Genomic DNA, 20,108 nt, shown 5'->3' with positions numbered 1-20,108 from the left:
GTTTGGTTCCAGACTACCACAATAAAATGAATATCACAATAAAGTGAGTCACATGAACTTTTTGGTTTCCCAGAGCGTATAAAATTTGTATTTGCAATGTACTGTGGTCAGTTAAGTTTGAAATAGCACTATATCTAGAAGAAACAATGTCCATACCAAAATAATGTCCATACCTTATTTTAAAAAATACATTTTCTGTTAAAAAATGATAACCATCATCTGTGCCTGCAGTGAGTGGTAGTCTTTTTGCCGGTGGAGGGTCTTGCGTAGATGCTGCTGGCTGCCAACTGATTAAGGTGGTGGTTGCTGGAGGTTGAGGTGGCTGTGGCAATTTCTTTCTTTCTTTCTTTCTTTCTTTTTTTTTTTTTTTGTCTTTTTGCCATTTCTAGGGCCGTTCCCGTGCCGTATGGAGGTTCCCAGGCTAGGGGTCAAATCGGAGCTGTAGCCACTGGCCTACACCAGAGCCACAGCAGTGCAGGATCTGAGCCGGGCAATTTCTTAAAATAAGACGGGAGTGGAATTTGCTACATCAATTGACCCTACCTTTCACTTGAGCTCTAAGAAGGCAACATTGAATTGGTTGACCTAATTTCAATATCATTGTATTTCAGAAAATAGAGGCCCAAGGAGAGGGAGAACAATGGGGGAACAGCTGGTCAGTAGGGCAGTCAGAACACAGACATTTATCCATTAACCTGGCCATTTTTTTAATTCAGTTTCTAAAATTATAGTTGATTTACAGTGTTTCTTCAATTACTGTTGTACAGCAAAGTGACCCAATCACACAAAGTTCCCTGTGCTGTACTGTAGGACCCCACTGCTCATCCATTCCAAATGTTACCATTTGCATCCACCAACCCCAAACTTGCCATCCACCCCACTCCCTCCCCACTCCCCCTGGCAACCATAAGTCTGCTCTCCATGTCCATGATCTCTTTTCGTTTTGTGGATAGGGTCGTCTGTGCCATATTTTAGATTCCACATATAAGTGATATCACATGGTATTTGTCTTTCTCTTTCTGACTTACTTCGCTTAGTGTGAGACTCTCTAGTTCCACCCATGTTGCTGCAAATGAAGTGTGCCATCTTATATGGTGTGAATCATGGTGCTCTGAAACAACTACCACAGTAACATCAAAGAGGACTGATTACAGATCGCCATAAAAATCATAATAGTAATGAAAAAGTTTGAAATACTGTGATGCAGATACACTTGCTCAACTCAGGGTTTCCACAAATTTCAATTTGAAAAAATGTAGTATCTATGAAGCTCAATAAAACAAGGTATGCCTGTATAGCATAGCATTGAAACAAGACAAGAAAGTAGCCTTGGATCAACAGCAGGGCCTTCAGTCAAAGCTACTTACCAGGGTTTGAATCTGGCTCCATACTTATTTGGACCACTTATTTCATTTCTGTGTTCTCTCTAAAATGGGATAAAAGTATTTGAATCCATAGAATTATGGTGAATGTTAAATGAATTAACATCTACGAACAGCTTATAGTGCCTGGGCTTCTACTGTTACTCAATGGATATTAGCTATTATTTCTAATTTGGTGTACCTCAGCACTGAATTTTATACATATTTAGGTACATACGTATGTATGTAGGTACACTACTCCCTAGGTGACCTCATTTAATCCTATGGATTTAAATATTAAACTATGCTGCTGACTCCCAAGTTTGTATTTCCTGCCAAAATGATATTTTTCAAGTATAAGTAGCTCATGTCACTTCTCCAGTCAGAACTCTCCCATGACTTTCTGTCTCTCTGTGAAAAAGCCAAAGCCCTAACCAGGGCCTCTGATGCCCTATCTGCTCTGTCCTACACTTCCTCTTGCTTTCCTTTCTCCAGCCATGCAGGTGCACTTGTTGGAGACTCCCAAACACTCTTGCTTCTTAGGCTCTTTGCACTTACTGTTCTGCCAGGTACATTCTTCCCCACATATTCACATAACACATTTCTTTATGTTTGAAGATCCCTGCTCAGATCCTATCTTACCAGGGAGGCCATCTCTAACCACCTTAGATAAAGGAGGACTACCTTTTCCTTTCCTTCTCACCCAGCTTTATTTTTCTTTATGGTATCTATTACCATTATGTTTATTTTATTTTATTTTTTGTGGTCTGCTTTACCCTCTAGAATGTGAACTAAAATAAAGCAGGGATTTGGTTTTGTTCACAGCCTCTAAATCAAGTGCCTGGCACATGGCAGACATTCAATAAATATTTATTGCCCAGCTAGTAAGTATCAGAGTTTTATACTCAAGTCATCATCTTCTGCTCTTCTACCCTACTAATCTGCATTCCATGTCAGGGAAGATACAAACCCCATAACAAATAAACATCAACTCTTAGGACTAGTCTTTAAATCAGAAACTTTATGCATATTAGGATTGATTTGCTGTTCAGCCTAATTGAACAAATATTTACTGTATACCTACTACATGCTCTTAAATGAGAAACAGTGACAACCCACTAAAATAGGGTAGAAATATACCCAAGAATCTTGAAGCCCAAGCAATGTAACTATTTGTACTTGTAGATCTCTAAGTCTAGAGTTGTTATTACATGTAACTAAAACTAATACAATGGTATGTGTCAATGATATATCAGTTTTTTTAAAGGCCATTTTTTAAAAATCCTCCAATTTTTAGGTCTATCTGTTGTATCAGAATAGAATACTTGTTTGTCCCTGAAGCTTTCTTCCCCATCTTTCTCACTCTCAGTCCACTCATTTATTTAAGCCAAATTTCTTAACATTGTCTACATTTTTCTCTTTCCCTTATCCTCCACATCCAATCCATCTGCAAAGACTGTAAGCTTTATCCACAGAACTTATTCTGAGACCATTTGCTTCTCATTAGCTTCACCTCTGTAAATCCCCATCCAAAGATAACTCCACCTGCCCAGACTACCAGCAGGATTTCCTAAATGCTTTTCTTGCCTTCTCATTTTCCACCCAGCAGCCAGAGTGATCTTATAAAAATGTAAATTACTGGAGTTCCCATTGTGGCTCAGCGGTAACAAATCCATTTAGTATCCCTGAGGACACAGGTTCAATCCCTGGCCTCTCTCAGTGGGTTAAGGATCTGGGCATTGTCCTGAGCTGTGGTGTAGGTCGCAGACTCGGCTCGGATCTGGCGTGGCTGTGGCTGTGGCTTTGATTTGACCCCTAGCCTGGGAACGTCCATATGCTGAAAGAGTGGCCCTAAAAAAAAAAAAAAGGTAAAAAAAGTAAATTACTTATCACTTCCCTGCCTGAAAGCTTCAGTGGTTTCCTTTGTTATTCCTCTCTAAGTTATTCCTCTTAGAAAAACATCCAAACCCTACCCCAGCGTACAAGCCCTACTTGATTAGGTCCTGACCACCAGTCCCATCTTCACTCTTAGCATTTTCCCCATAATTCATCCATTTCCAGTCACACTGGCCTTCATTCATTTCTAGGAGCACAATAAGCCCTTCGTTTCCCCAGAATATTTGTACTAGAAACTCCTTGTCTTTTAGGTCTCCGTTTAAATTTCACTGCCCCAGAGAGGCCTTCCTTAACTTCTTCGTTCCAAATGGTCCCCTCTCCTCCATTCACGCATTGTTCTGTCAGAGTGAATTGCATTCACTTACTGTGCATTGCACAATTGCCATCTAATGTTTTCCTTCTCTGTTTGTTTATTGTCTTACCTTCTTCCAGTAGACTGTAAACTTGATGAAGACAGGGACTTTGCTTTATCATTAGGATTTACAACAGAGCCTAATACATTGTGAGCATTCAAGAAACACTTGTTGAATGGATAAATCTTTGTCTCAACTTTGATAGCTTAGGTAAGATCACAAGAGTTTTTTAATACAGCTTTTCTGTCTCTGCTGCATCTGTGTTCTCAATCCAATATCATTGCTTCAACCCACAAAAGGGAGCAGTATGCCAGGAGAAGGACTCAAAGACAGGAAGCAAAGTCCCTGTCTTCCCCCTATTTCTTGGCAACTGCTAGGTCAAGCTCTGGACTCAGTTCAATAGTTCACAACCATGAGATAAATGGGGAAAGACAAGCGGAAATAAATATTCCTGAAATGAACAATTGTCATTTCTCACTTAAAAAATTTTAATTCTTAAAATCGAACAGTGTTGGAGTTGGGAATGTCAGAGAAAGTAGATGTGGACAGAAAAATGTTAGAATGAGGGAGGAAAACTAAATCAGAAAGAGATAAGAGAAAGAGCTAACACCATGCTGTTAGTGTTCAGGGTTCCAGACTTGGGTACCATGTCTTGACTTGTATATAAGCACTAAGGAAGAGAGCATGATGGGGTGGGGTGGGGTGAAGGTGAGAGAAAGGGAGGAGAGGGAGACCTCGACGAGAGACCGGAAAGACGCTAGAAAGAAAAAGAGGACGGAGCAGAGCAATACAAAAGCAGCCTCGGATCTTGCCGGAACTGCAAGCGTTAAGGGGAGGCGGGGAGTGACGCGGTTTGCGTCTGGAGCGGCTCCTTGGAGTCCACAGCATCCACCGCCGGAGCCTCGCCTTCCTTTCTCCCTCTGCAGACATATCGAGACACAAAAAGAGAGGCGACCCCTGGACAGCGCGAGGGACCTACTCGCAATGACCGAGACCACCAAGACCCACGTTATCTTGCTCGCCTGCGGCAGCTTCAATCCCATCACCAAAGGGCACATTCAGATGTTCGGTGAGTCCTCCCGCCCACCCCCGGAGACCGCTTCCGCCTCTCTCCTTTCCCCGGCACCTGTGTATTCCAGGGCGTGTGACGGTAAGGCGAGTACCCCAACGGAGGGGTGCGCGGGCTGATCCCGCCGCTGGGGGGGGGGGTCAGCCCTTCTGTTCTGGGCTCCGGGGAGGGGACACAGACAGCGCTTCCGAGGCGTCACTCGCTCCGGCCAGACCCCGCTCGCTGGGGGCCAAGGGGTGGGGGAGGGGAGGGACCAGAGGGGAGTGTTGGTTTGGGTCGGGTGGGAGGTCGAGGTTCAAGAACTAGGGTGCGGTGGTGCGGTGGTTTGGGTACTTGGCCGATGAGGATCAGGATAAGGGCAGAGGTTGGGGCTCTGACAAGGGAGGAGGAGGTTGGAGATAACGTGCTGTTTGTTTAGGTTGGGCTGAAAGCTCAAAAGAGTTAATGATGTATATGCTTCGGAGACACACACACACACACACACACACACCCCACACTGCCAACAGGGCTGGGCTTCAAGGAGATTCGTTTAGGGTTTGGCTGATGGTTCGGGCGGCCCAGGGGCAAATGTGTAAGGGCTGTGTACCGCTATTGCCTGCGCGAGGTGGACGGCTTAGTGAGAGTGGGGGTGGGAGGTAGGGGGCGGGGGCCCGGGCTTGGCCGCCCGGCCCCGCCGCCTGGGAAAGGGAGGGGGCGGGGCGGTCGCTGCGGGCAGCCCTTTGCGAGCCGGTGTTGGAGAATCCGGGCCCAAGTTGGCTGAGGCTCTGCCCAGGGCAGCGATGGCACCCGTAAGGCTTGCGGCTAGCGTGCGTGTGGTGTGTGTGTGTGTGTGTGTGTTGGGGCGTGGGGAGGGTGCATCATCGCGCGTTTTTTTCAAGGAGGCTTTGGGGCGAAGAGAGAGAGGGAGCGAGCGAGGGCTTGTGCCTGCTGGTTTGGGATTCAGCAGGGGCAAGGGAAAGGTGATCGCTGCCTGTCGAGATCTTGCGCCAGCGGTGGGTATACGACGCGGCTTCGCAGCTACTCCAGGAGGACCCAAAGGCGACGGGGGCTCTTGGACCTGAGAGAGGGACACGGAGGTCACTTTAGAAGCAGGAATTGGGGAGAAGTTAGAAGTTGGGGTGCTTTTTTCTGGCACTGAGGAAAACGAGAAGAGGAGAGTGAATGGCCGGGGGTGGTGAGTGAGTGGCGGAAGGCCTTGACCCGGCGGGCCAGCAGGGCGCTATCCGGAGACAGCGGTGCTGAAACAGAGGGTGCGCCGGACCTGGCTGCGGGCACACGTGTTTACCCTGAGCCTGAAGATTGCGTGGGCCCTCCTAAGGCTCTTGAATGAAAGCCACATCATATTGGATAAAGACTGGGCGAGGTGACTTAGAATAAAAATATTCCTCTCTTTAATCGAAAAAGGTGCCCTGAAGTGGGCACCTTTATTAGAAACCTCATGAAAAGAATATAGAACTACTCTGAGCAGAGCACAACTCAGATAAATAGGCACATTTATAAGATCCAAAGAAGGAGACTGAGGTAACCATCTCTTCCACACTATACCTTCGCTTTTAAAAGTGTTGTATTAGGATCTGTTGCCAACTTACCTATAAAAGACTTTTGTTCAAGCACTGGGGTAGACCAGGCCATCTCATCAGCCTTCTAAGGGAATATCGGTGCCCTGGGAACACTCTCCTTTCACTTTCCTTTTATTCTGGTGTTTTCCCCCCTTTCACTTTCCTTTTATTCTGGTGTTTTCCCCCCATCCATTTTTTCTTCTCCATCCGTATTCCCTCTAGCCATTTTATGTTGATGTATTTTATTCTTCTCAGCTGCCCAGACAGGGATGGATTTTCCTCTGGAACTCCTTGGCTCTAGGAATCTTGAGTGAGCCATCAGGAACTCCTCCTTTCTTCCTGGGGATAAGGATGTACTTAATTCCACTTGTTTTGGATTGCAGGAGGGGTATATTCAGATTGAGAACTAAGGATTTTGTCTTGTAGCTAAAGAGAGTTGGGAAACAGTGATAAGGGTTTTTGTTAGGTTATGCTGATGTGCCAATACCCCATGAGTTTAGAGGACAGACTATATGGAAATAGGTGTAGATTACAGCAGAGAGGTTTAAACATAGAGTGGGTGAAAGACTTTTTGACAGCAGTGACTGTCTGCTTGATATTGGAACTGAGGAAGAGGAGGGACTATCTGTCAGCAAAGCCTTTGGAGCATCCATTAGTTATGTGTAATCCAGAGAGCAGCATGGAAAGAGGATATGGTGTAGTCACTGTGACTTTAAGCAGCTTATAACCTAATGAGGGATTTAGCACATATACACTGAAAAGAACAAGAACACAAAATACCTCTTAAATATTTTTTTGTAGAATCTCTTATGGGAATCTTTGAGCTAGTGGTAAGTTTTGTAATTTATTTTTGTAGAGCAGCTTCTGATTTACAAAGCATTTTCATTGTGTTATGTCACTTATTCCTAATAAGAAGCTTACAAGAAAGGCATCATTATCTCCATTTTACAAATGAGAAACTGATGTTCAGAAGCTAAGTGGCTTTCTTAAGTGGCTTAAGTGACAAGGAAAGTGGGTGGCAGAGTTGAGACTTGAACCCCACATTTCTGATTCTTCTTGAATAGGCCATTGCACTGTACCAAAGGCAGAAACAAGTACTCACTAATCTGACTGCATAATTCCATGAACTCTATTTCCTTCAAACATATATACAGACATTAGAATTAAATTGGCCATCAACTAAATGAGATTCCTAAATATGCATTTCCTTAAGAGCTTTTCCCCAACTCTAAAGAAACCAGTCACCCGTGAACTATTTTCTCCTTTTAAATGGCTTTTAAAATTTTCTCCCTAATACAGAAATAATTAATTCAATAAAATTATCTAACTTTTTAAAGATGTCTGAAATTTGTAATAGAAAAAAAAATTTTTTTAAAGACTTAATCAGACTTGGAAATTGGACACCTTTAATAGAGCTCCTGTACTTTGAAACCCAGTTGCTTACCCAAGAAAAAAAGAGACTATTAAAAAAAAAAGAGAAGTGGCATTCAGAACTAAAAACTCACTCTTCATCTCTGTAAAATAGTACTTATACAGTTCTCAATATTTGTAAAATATCTTAGAATGAGCTTGTCCTTTTATTCTGAAAAAGGAATTGATAATATTTCTATTTGTGGCTGTGAGAGATATTTTACACCTATATACTTAAAAGCAACTTAAAATGTTTTCAAAGATGAATAAAAGATTTTGGCAAAGTAAACCTATAAACTAACAGTGTTTTATAACATGTCTGCCCTATTACATATGGAGATAAAATGATGCTGGAAGGGGTTTTTTTTACATATAAATTCTTAGTTATTAAGTATGTATGTAGAGGTTATATTTCAGTGTAACTTTCTTTGCATTTCTTTTGCCATATTTGTCAATAAAGGTGCCACTAGGGAGATCAGATAGCAAGTTTAAACAGAAAAGTAAGAAAAGACTGATGAGATTAACTTCTCCATAAAAAGTAAGGAATTAAAGGTTGTGATCACAGCAGAAATGTGTCCTGTTTTCTTATGATTGCAAAATAACTGGATTTTCTAGTTTTTCTATTTAAAATATTTTTGCTTTGAACAATTGGGTTTTGTTTTTTTGTTTTTGTTTTTGATTTTTTTTTTTTTGTCTTCTTAAGGCCGCACCTGCGGCATATAGGGGTTCCCAGGCTAGAGGTCGAATCGGAGCCGCAGCTGCCAACCTACACCACAGCCACAGCCACAGCCACAGCAACACAGGATCCAAGCCACGTCTGTGTCCTACACCACAGCTTATACACCACAGCTCATGGCAATGCCGGATCCTTAACCCACTGAGCAAGGCCAGGGATAGAACCCGTGTGCTCAGGGATACTAGTCAGGTTCATTAACCACTGAGCCACGATGGGAACTCCAAAATTGGTTTTTTTAAAAAGTGGCATAGCCAGTTCTTTTTCTTAAAGGGCAATGAAGATGGCTCTCTACTTGTGGAATTGGAAACGCAGCCCCTACTGCTACAACTAGAAATCATAGGAAAAATGCGTTGCTACCCATATGTAAAGAACTGTCTGAAATTGAGAAACTGTTTAGTATGCTTGAAATGCATATTTTTAAAAGATCATTAACTTGTAAGGTACTTATACTTTTTGTACCACTATCTCATTTGATGCTACCCTGTAAGTTAAACTGGATAATATTATCATCGTCCATTTACAAATGACAAAGCAGAGGTACAGGTGTAAGTCACTTGTAAGTCATGGTCATAAGCAAAAGTCAGAATGGAACCAGTTTTCTGATATCTAGGTTCTCATCAAAGGTGCTTTTTTAATTCCTTTAATTGTAGCATCGTCTATGAAAGGAGGAGCTATCTGAACGTAGTTATCAAAAAGAGTAATGAGAACTTTATAAATTATATTCCTTTGCAACACAGACCACCAACAAAATGTATTCAGTAAGGATATCCATTCCCAATATCTTATGCTTATGTTATAACATAGAAAAGCTGTTTCTTCTCTTAGTACTCATACGTTTTCCATTTAACTGTGTTGCTGGAACATTTCTGCCACCATTCCCCCCACCTCCTCCTCCTCCTTCTCTACTCTTCTGTTACCACAACTAGCTCCTACTTATCTTTCCAATTTTACCTTCAGCAGTACTTCCTCAGGGAACCTCCAGTGACTCCTCAGTTAAGTATGTTACCCTAACATTTCGATCCATGTCACCTTATACTTTCTATGCCAGAACTCTAATCTTATCTGTTTCATGCCTATTTTCCATGCTAGACCTTAAGCTCTATTAGGACAGAAGCCATTCCTGGTTTAATCACTAATTTACTTCTTAGTATCTAACATAGAATATGCTCTCTGTTATAGTATAATGTAATAATAGCTGTAGATATCGTTTTGCTTCATAATAGTTATTGAATAAATTTTTTTTAAATGAATGTATAGAACCGTGTTCTAGGTGTAAGAATCAACCGGCATGAGGGCTGAGGTGATGAGACAGAGAGCCATGACATATTAGAACAAAAGCAAGTTCAAGATGACTCAAGAATGAGGGGAAAGAGAAATAAGATAGGAAAGTTAGGTGGAAATTTGATCAAGTATGAAGGCTTGTAAGTCTTGTTAAAAAATTTAGATTTTATCCCAAGGAAAATGAGAAAACATTGTGTGTGTGTGTGTGTGTGTGTGTGTTTTAGTAAAGGGATATCATAATTATATTGTTAAAGTTATGATTTAATTTTGAATATAAATTGGTGAAGGACAAAGTTGGAGATATAGCGACCAGCTGGGCATGTATTTGAACAATACAGAGTTTGAAAAATAAAAATCATAAATAAAAAAAATACAGAGTTTGAGTCAGAGAAGACTGACACCTCGCCCAGGTTGGTGGCATTTGGGATGGAGAGTAAGTTTATTTGAAAATATTTAGGAGATGAAAGAGATCCTTTGGTGATTTGATGGGTGGGTGATGGCAGAGTAGTCCAGGTTAGCTGGCAGGTTTCCATCCAAGGTGGGTGAATAATGAACATTGGAAAAAAAGGGTTGGGTATGGTAGGGAACTGAAGATTCATACTTCTTACTCTGAAATTCTGGAAATATATATTCTAACCCGTGCAAAAGAAGGAAATACCTAAATTCAAAGTCTCCATAGCCTGGGACATTTGAAACTTTTAATGAAATCTCTAAGAAGGTTCCAGTTGGATTATTCAAAATTCTTCATGCCAGAAATATATTAAAATTTATTAACATTATGGAAATAAAAAGATAAAAAGGATTTGCTAGCTTTTTTTATAAAGTATAAGATGGGAGAAAATCAAAGACCTAAAGTTTACTCTTTCGTGATGCTGAAGCTGTGAAACTGGAAACAATTGATCCAGTTCAAAAAACCATTCCAGAACTTGCCTTCACTGCGATGATGGCTCTAATAATATATTTAAGTGGATAGGTGGGAATTCTAACCCACTGGTAAGTTGAAGCCCTTCTAATGGAAACTCACAGATCACTCATGGTAGTTTCTCTGACAAGAGCTGTGACTGCTCATGGCATGAGAATAATGGCTGGAAAAGAAAATTTAGATATTTTTGACCCCATGAACTGGTCATGATTTACTTTCTCCTGCATAATTGATTGACTGAGCCCCATGTGGACACAAGCTAATTATGATAGGCAACTCTCCCATCTAGATTTCATCCCAAACCAAGGACCAGGATATTACCAAGAACATTGATGTTCTAAGAATTTTGAAATGAAGAAATAATAATTTTCAGTTTCTCTCCTCCTTTTGTTTTCCTTGATTTTATTCTACATATCCAAGCCTTTATGCTTTAAACTATCAGAATTCAGAGGTTGGTTTGACTTTTAAGAAATAGTTCAGATTACTGCTTAGTAGGAACATCCTTTAAAATTTTATGAATCTGGGAGTTCCCGTCATGGCTTAGTGGTTAACAAATCCAACTAGGAACCATGAGGTTGCGGGTTCAATCCCTGGCCTTGCTCAGTGGCTTGAGGATCTGGCGTTGCCATGAGCTGTGGTGTAGGTTGCAGACACGGCTCAGATCCTGCATTGCTGTGGCTCTGGTGTAAGCTGGCGGCTACAGCTCCGATTCGACCCCTAGCCTGGGAACCTCCATATGCCGTGGGAGCGGCCCTAGAAAAGAAAATAAATAAATAAATAAATTAGTTAATTAATAAAATAAAATTTTATGAATCTCAGAATTCACCTCATAGCTTAGTAGTTAATGAACCTGACTGCTATCCATGAAGACGCAGGTTGGATCCCTGGTCTTGCTCAGTGGGTTAAGAATCCGGCATTGCCGTGAGCTGTGATGTAGGTCACAGATGTGGCTTGGATCCCAAGTTGCCATGGCTGTGGCATAGGCCAGCGGCTACAGCTCTGATTGGAACCCTAGCCTGCGTAGCCTGGGAACTTCCATATGCCACAGGTCCGGCCCTAAAAAAGACCAAAAAAAAAGAGTTATGAATCTCAAGAGAAACATTTCTATGCAAATTTCCAGTTTTAGAGCAAGTCAAATGAACAGTCTAAAGTGTGGTAGCAACCTAAACTAAAAACATTACCTGCCAGTCCTCAAGTCTGGATCTCTCTCTGATTCAGAGAAATCCCCAGACATGGGAAGAACATGCAAAACTAGGCAAATAATCTGTACTTTCTGCTGTTTTTCATTTGATAGGCAACTATTGTGGGAGTAGGCTATGCCTGACTAGGAAAGAGAATGAAAACCCTGTTTTGAAAGTGTTTCTTTAAAAAGATTCACATTTAAATTTTATAATATCATTGTCCTCTCAGCCACCAATACAGTGTTGTATATGTAGTGGTTACATAATCAATATTTAATGATACTGTGAAATACACACTTTCTAGTGGAGTTCTTGTTCATTTTTAAAGGGTTTTTGAATCATCCTGAATTGCTCTAAAAAGATCCTAAGGGCACAAAGAAACACATTTAAAAAAAAATTTTTTTTGTCGTTTTGTCTTTTTAGGGCTATACCCACGGCATATAGAGGTTCCCAGGCTAGGGGTCCAATCGGTGCTACAGCTGCTGGCCTAAGCCACAGCCACAGCAACGTGGGATCCGAGGCGTGTCTGCTCATGGCAATGCCAGATCCTTAACCCACTGAGTGAGGCCAGGGATCAAACCTGCAACCTCATGGTTACTAGTCGGGTTCGTTAACCACTGAGCCACTACGGGAACTCCAAAATATTTTTTAACACAAGTTTTTTTTGTTTTGTTTTGTTTTTTTAAACAATATTGTTGTGACTCGGGCCACTACTGTGGCTAAGGTTTGATCCCTGAACAGGGACCTTCCTCCTGCCATGGGCACAGCAACACAAAATTTTGGTTAAACAAAGACATTTAAAATAATTCTTAAGGATCTGATCTAACGGACCAAGAGCTGAGAAATAGGAATGGATTTTATGGAGACTTACACAACTTTATTTATGGATGTGTTCCATATCTCTTTCTATATAAGTGCAGCATCAGTTTACAAAGAACGAAGTTTTCCATTGCCAGAGGTTTTCCATTCTATGCATTTAAATGCGTGCAACACATTTGCTTTAAAAAAAAAAAAAAAAAAAGGCAGTTTGGCAGGTAGCCTCAGAAGTATTTTAGCCAAAAAGAGATGTCCAGTGGCTTACATGGTATGACTAAGGCCATCTCCCGGCATTGGCTGCCTCCTCCTTTTGTACAGCATCTCTATGTTCTATGAACTCTGTAGCAAAGGCAAATATTAGAAACACTACCAGCATCATCGCTTTCCTCATGATCATTTTAATAATGGAGTTAACCTCATTTGAGCTTCTTTAAACTCTACTCCCATTAAACCGTTTTCCACTAAATCTGTTGCATAATTCTCTTTAGTTCTGGACATGTAAGCCAACCAGGAAAATTCTTGTAATTTGGAGAATAAGGGGGTAAGACGAGAAGGTAGACAAGGAGAAGGCCTCAGAGACGAACTCCAGGAAGTGGCAGCAGCGAAAAAGCACTCTTTTTCTGCTCTTTTTTTCTGTATCATGTTGCTTGGACATGGGTAGCTATGCTGCTCCATAATGACCTCATTTCATATTTACCAGACAGTACGAGGATGGGGGAAGTATAGCCTCTGGATAAGGCTAAATACTTACAGTTTTTCTTTTGTTCCATTTGCTCATGTTGAAAACCTTGGACGAATGCTTGATCCTCCCCTCTTTGCATAGCCCATCTAGGTCAGCAAGGGTTTTTGGATCTCTCTATTTTCAGAATATAGCTATACCCAATCAATCACTTTTTTCCATCTATAACCCTGATGTAAGTCACTATTCCCTTTCACTTACATAATTGCAATAGCCTCTTCACTGATCTCTTTGCTTCTACCTTTGGCCCAATATAAATTCTCAATATTAGTTCTCAAAATAACCATATGGTCCTTTTAAACTGTTAGTCAGGAGTTCCCATTGTAGCTCAGTGGTAATGAATCCAACTAGTATCCATGAAGTTGCAGGTTCAATCCCTGTCCCCCCCCCTCCGGTCCCCACTCAGTGTGTTGAGGATCCAGTGTTGCTGTAAACTGTGGGATAGGTCACAGATGTGGCTCGGATCCCTCGTTGCTGTGGCTGTGGTGTAGGCTGGCAGCTGCAGCTCCAATTCAGCTCCTAGCCTGGTAACTTCCATATGCCACAGGTTCAACCCTAAAAAGACAAAAAATAAAAATAAAAATAAAATAAAATAAAATAAACCGTAAGTCACATCTAAGTCAGATCATGTTGCTTCTTTGCTCAAAATCCTCCAATGGTTCCCTGTGTCATTCAGGGTCAAAGTCATTTTAATGACCTACAAGACCTCCATGATCTGCCATGTTTCCCCTTCATCTCCCTCCCTCAAAACACCTCTTTCCACCTCACTCTCAACTGACCTCACTGACCTCCTTGTTTTGGCCGTAGAGTCTTTGCACTGAATGCTCTCTCTGCCTGGAGTGCCCTTCTGCCACGTATCCCCATGTCTAATTCACGCTTTTAAGTCTTTGTCCAAATGTAACCTTCTCATTGTCTCCTTGGCAGGCCCTACTCTTCTAATTACATAATCTAAAAAAGCAGCACACACACTCCCAGCCCGCCTTATTATGCTCTACTTTTCCCCTTTCCTCTTAGCCCCGTCTTAACAAAGCATGTCAGTTCTTTATCTATCATGTTTACTATTTAATGTCTGTCTCCCCAAGTAGAATGTGAGTTCTTAAGGGACAAGGATCTTAGTTTACTCTGCTCACTAATGTATTTCAGGCTGCTAGAAAAGTGCCTGGTATATAGTAGGTACTCAATAAATGTTGAATGAGTGAATGAATGAGATGTTAGAATTACCTACCATCCCGACCTCTAGTCTAGATTTTTTTTTTGTGGCAGGTAGGGTAGAATCTTAAGAGGACGCAGTGGGTGTTTATTCATTCAATAAATGTTTATTGAGTTATGAATGTGCCTCAGGCTCTGTGCTAGACCTCAGGGATATGAAAGTTAAAAGCATTCCTTCCTCATGATGGAGAATAATGTGAAAAAAAATATGTATATATATGTATATATATGTCTAGTTACTTTGATGTACAGAAGAAACTGACAGAACATTGTAAATCAACTATAATAAAAAATTAAAAATAAAGAAATAAATAAAAGAATAGTAGGTAAGGAAAAAAAAAAGCATTCCTTCTTATGCCTCAGGGGGATCATCTTTTGTAGAGGAAATAAACAAACTGCATACAGCAGTTCAAGTCATAGTGCTGTAAAGAGGAGAGAATGACATACAGTGGGAGCGTGGAGGAAAAAGAGGTCACTCTAGACATGGTGGGAGGGCCATCAGAGCAGGTGTTAGTGAGAGTGAGCTCGAAGGTAGGAGCTGACCAGTGCACAGGGTGGAGAATGGCATTCTGGGCCAAGAGCTGGGTGTGTGTAAAGTCCCCAGACAGCACGGCAGGTTAAGGGATCTCCAGGGAGCTTGCTGGATAACTGGAGTGCCGGCGGGACAAGAGATGAGAGAGCCATAAAACAGGTTTGGGCAGGGGTGGGGTCAGGCAGTGCCCAAGAGTTTAGATTTTACCCAGCCCTTTTTTAGTGGCAGGCTGAGGAGTACATTCCAGATGTGAGGCCTGCATCCCAAATGTCACTGTTCCCTTTGCTAGGGTTTTGACACCATGATTTTATCTAGACCTTTTAAGTTATTATTCCATATCTCTCTTTTAAATATGGAGGGCTTCTTCCCCCCATGATTTTTAAGAGGTATTTATATATTCTGAAATGGAACCGTTGTTCATTGTACAATCTACTGAAGGAGTAAATAAGTGGGAAATTACACCTAAACAAATAAACAAACAAGCATTTCTCTGATAGGAAGTATTTTCACCTGGGTTCTAAATTTAGTCCTTCAGTGGAATGGCCTCTCATGGTTGTTCAAGTATTCTCAGATTTGGTGAACTCAGTTCACTCTAGTTTGATCTTCCATGATTTTGTTGAATTTGCATCACATGCCTGCTCTCTTGTCCCTAGGCTTAATGGTCTAAAGAGTGAGGATCATTGGAGATGCTTTTCTTTGACACTTGTTTTCTGCTCTAATCCATTCACGAGGTCTTGAACAAGTGTATTTCTGCTCTAGCTATAAAGCTATATGTTTCCGTGACTTTGAAATGTATTATTTTGTCATTTTAAAGCCTTGAATAGGTGACATTCCAGTGGGGGGTTGGGTTTCCCAGTGCTTTTTTCTTCAACATTTTTTCAGCCCTTTATCCTGGTACCCACAGAGAGGTGCACCCTTGTTCCATGGAGCAGTGAGATTAAGCTACATCAGTAACTATTCATATTTCTTTTGATATATTTGTGTGCCGGTAAATACTCAGCAGTGTGTGGTCATCAAAAGAACTACAAGATGTTTAAAATAAGGCAGTTTTTTAAACTCGGAGATTGTTACCCATTATAAATTAAAATTAAGAAAGATAATGAAGTATTGAACATGTAAATTTGAGCCACTGTTGCCTCATTTTCCATGAACCAGTCTTGCTCAGCACAATTTGAAAATTATTTACTTGTTACGCCCCCAGGGAATCAAAGTTTATAGATAATACATGATTTTCCCATGCTATGAATCATGTAGATAAAGAGTGGGTAAATGTCTCAGTTTTTCCTATTGCTTCATGATTTCTCTATATATGGAACTTAGTAAACTAAATTGCTATTGATTTGAGAATATGCTGTCTCCTTTAACCTTTGTATTATCATTTGTAAATAGGGTGATTGATAAAACCCAGAGGTCAGGAGACTACAGCCAGCCAGCCAGATGTGGCTAAGAATAGCTTTTACATTTTTACATGGTGGGAAAAATATAAAAGGAGAAGACTATTTTGTAGCATGTGAAACTTTTCTGAAATTAAAGTATGAGTATTCATAAATAAGTTTTATTAGCACACAACCATACTTCTTCAACGTGTATATTATCCATGGCTATTTTTAAGCTACCACAATAGAGTTGAGTAGTTGAGACAAAACCTGTCTGGACTGCAAAGCCTAAACTATTTACTCCTCTCTGGCTGTTTACGGAAAAAGTTTGCCTACCACTGCTATAACCTACCTCTGGGGGTTGGAATGGGGAGCAAATTTAAAGGGTTCTAAAAATGTAAAGGGCGTTTGAAGTCCATTACCCAGAGGAACTCCTCAGTGAACAATTTTCAGTCTAAACTAAATCTCTAAAAAGACTCATTTAAGCAGCAAATGTAGTTTCAATTTCATAATTGTAATTTTTCTGGCTGACTGAGCAAATGACTGTGTTCACAATGGGAATGATTTTCTGGTGTTTGGTTTACACTGGACATTGATTAGCTCCTCTGGCTAATGTTGGACGTTTATCTGCTGCTAAACATTTGATGTGCTTTCCCAGAACATCCTTTTCCTGATTCATGGCTACCTTCTTCTTTCCGTCTGGTACTTTGTATACTTTATATTTGACAATTTTAAAAAATTAGCACATTGATTGTGTGGGGCTTTTACAGGCGGCTCTTAGAGTCACAGCTCAGTTTTATGCAGCATCTCACCTCCCTGTGTTCTCTGATAACACTTGGTTTGTACCTCTGTTATAGCACTTAGCGCTCTGTACTGGGGTTGTAGCTATTTCTGTCCTATTTCATATTCTCTATCAGATTTGGGCCCTTGCCCACGTCATAGGGCTTTTTGTATCTCATAAGTGCCTGGCGTGGTGCCTTATAAATATTTAGCAAATGAATGGATGATTGAACTGTTAGGAATATTCACAATCTCAAACTTTAGGCAAAATAGGTGATTAGACATCAGAGAGGAATTTGGGAACCAGAAATACGGAAAACAGAGATTCAAGTATGACAAATCAGAAAACAGGACAAAGAGCAAACATTTAGGGACTTGAGAACTGAGACGGATTTTGGCCTCAAGATAGGAAGGCTCACGTGTTGTCTAGGGGCACTCTATCCCAGAGTGCAGCCTTTCCAGGTATCCACAGGGAGCCTGCATTTGGGAGCTATTAAGTATGTAACTTGGCAGGAGTGGAAAATGAGGCCCAAGGACGAAGGTGAATCCTGAAACTCTCTACTAGATGCTTCCATCAGATGCATGGTACATCCAGGGATGATTTCTCAGGAAGGCCAAGGTAGGTTTGGGGATGACAGAGGAGTTTATTCAGTTTGAAAAAGGCTTTATGTACATGGCACCTGGCAAAGGGAAGCTTTGTATATTACTGACTCTACTTCTAACAAAGAAAATGAACAAAAGCCCATGTTATGTCAAATGAACGTTTTCATCTTCAGAAATCACAGAACCTCCACTTGGAGGAGATTTCAGAAATCACACAGATACTCATGCAGCCCTGATATTCCCTTTACCACATCTTCACAAGCGTTTGTCCAAACTCTGGCTTGAGATCATCCAGAGCCAGGGAGTGCACTATTTCCCAAAGAAGCCAAGTAGCACTTGGCGCAGTCTTACTTTTTCAAGATTATTCCTTCTGCTAGGCTAACACTGACCGTCCCAAGACATCCATGTCTTGGCCCTCATTCTTTTCCTTGAGATCGTGAAACAAGTCTAATCTGTCTTCCTCTGCTTGTGAGACATTCGAATAGCTGAAGACAGCTACTTAGCCCTCCTCACCAGTCCCCTCTTTAGGCTTCTTCAGCTGGAAATCTCTTACTGTTTCTAGTCTTCATAATATCCTGGCTCATCTTCTTCGAACACATCTTCATTGTCTGTATCCCTCTTTAAATGTTATGTCCAGTTTGTGGTACAGCATTCTGGTGTGGCCCAATGTATAGTTTCGCCTCTATTATTAAACTTACCTTATTGGATGTTCCCCTGATTTGTGGCACAGTGTGTCTCTAATTGAATCAGGTAAGGCCAACTATGGCCAGCTAAATTCTGAAATGTCCTGACATTATGAATAATCAACCAATTTGTGGACTAAACTACTAAACTTAGTCCGGTTTGTTTTAAAAATCTGGCTGGTAAAGCAAAACAAAACAAAACTGATTAGCATAGCATAAAAATGGATATTTTCCAGAACTTTGCAGGTCAGTGCACAAGCTTGATTGGATAAGATGTCAACCACACACTGGGAATAACATGCTGCCTTCCAAATAAGAAAGAAACTTTGTAGGTTCCCAGAGAGGTCTGAAACTAGAAGTCTCTAAACTGCTGAATTATCAGGTTTCTTTCTTTCTTTCTTTTTTGTCTTTTTTGTCTTTTCAGGGCCGCACCTGCAACACATGGAGGTTCCCAGGCTAAGGGTCTAATCGGAGCTATAGCCACCAGCCTACACCACAGCCACAGCAATAGCAGCACGGGATCTGAGCCATGTCTGCGACCTACACCACAGGTCATGGCAACTCTGCATCCTTAACCCACTGAGCGAGGCCATGGATTGAACCCGAAACCTCATGGTTCCTAGGCGGATTTGTTACAAATCTGATTAGTATCCTTGAGGATGCAGGTTCAATCCTTGGCCTTGCTCAGTGGGTTAAGGATGCAGAGTTGCCATGAGCTGTGGTGTAGGTTGCAGATGAGGCTTGGATCCCGAGTTGCTGTGGCTGTGGCGTAGGCTGGCTACAGCTGCAATTCAACCCCTGGCCTGGGAACCTCCATATGCCTTGGTACAGCCCTAAAAAAAAGTCCTGGTTTGGAGTTCCCTTGTGGTGCAGTGGATTAAAGATCTGATGTTATCACTGCAGTGGCTTGGGTCGCTGCTATGGCATGGGTTCTGTCCCTGGCCTGGGAATTTTTATATGCTGCAGGCCCTGGTTTTGGGACTAAACTCTGAACTTTCTTCCTATCTTGTCTAGCTCCTCCTCTATTATTATTATGCCATTGGCACTTCCCTATTCCCAGGGCTCCCATAAGAATAGAAAATGTTTTTGTTCCTTGCAATGGTGACTGTCCCAACAGAGGTGGGCTGTGTCACTTCTAAATTGGGCAGAAGAAATCTTTAAAAAAACAACTAACAAAAAGTCATGGAAATTTCCAAACATAAGAAAATAAACAGAATTGTATAATGAACCCCAGTATACCTGTCACCCAACTTCAACAATTATCAGTTCATTGCCACTCTTGACTCTGATACTCCCCTGCCACTGCCCTATAGTCTTTAGAGGCAAATCCCAGACATCCTATTGTTTCAAAGTGAGATCCTTTCAGCTAGTGTATAATTGCTTCTCTGTCTATATGACCTCCATTTACAGACTGGATCTTTCTCCTCCCCATTTCATGTTTGCATAACAGTTTGAGTTGCAGACAGGGCTGGTATGGAGACAATGTCTAATTTCCATCTTTGAGCAGATATAATAATGCCTTCATCCCAGTCAACAGTGGGCGACACTTTAGCATCGGCATTGCCTTTACTGCAAGGGATTTATGGCCTCTCCCTTCTTTCC

The 20,108-nt window shown here is 41.4% G+C and overlaps 1 protein-coding gene across 5 annotated transcripts in view; it reads left to right on the top strand.

Moving 5' to 3' along the window:
- NMNAT2 (nicotinamide nucleotide adenylyltransferase 2) overlaps positions 1-20,108 on the top strand; it is a 198,505-nt gene that overhangs the window by 44,700 nt on the left and 133,697 nt on the right. For all 5 annotated transcript variants that reach the window (XM_047754440.1, XM_047754444.1, XM_047754443.1 and 2 more), the window contains exon 4: positions 4,537-4,679. In XM_047754440.1, the coding sequence (XP_047610396.1) occupies positions 4,595-4,679 (85 nt within the window). In that variant the 5' untranslated portion in view covers positions 4,537-4,594. The remainder of the gene's footprint in view (positions 1-4,536; positions 4,680-20,108) is intronic.

This window comes from Phacochoerus africanus, chromosome 11 (genome assembly GCF_016906955.1).
Source record: "Phacochoerus africanus isolate WHEZ1 chromosome 11, ROS_Pafr_v1, whole genome shotgun sequence".
NCBI classification, from domain to species: Eukaryota; Metazoa; Chordata; class Mammalia; order Artiodactyla; family Suidae; genus Phacochoerus; species Phacochoerus africanus.
The sequence above is the reverse complement of the archived record's forward strand: the minus strand, read 5'-3'. Positions and strand labels throughout refer to the sequence as shown.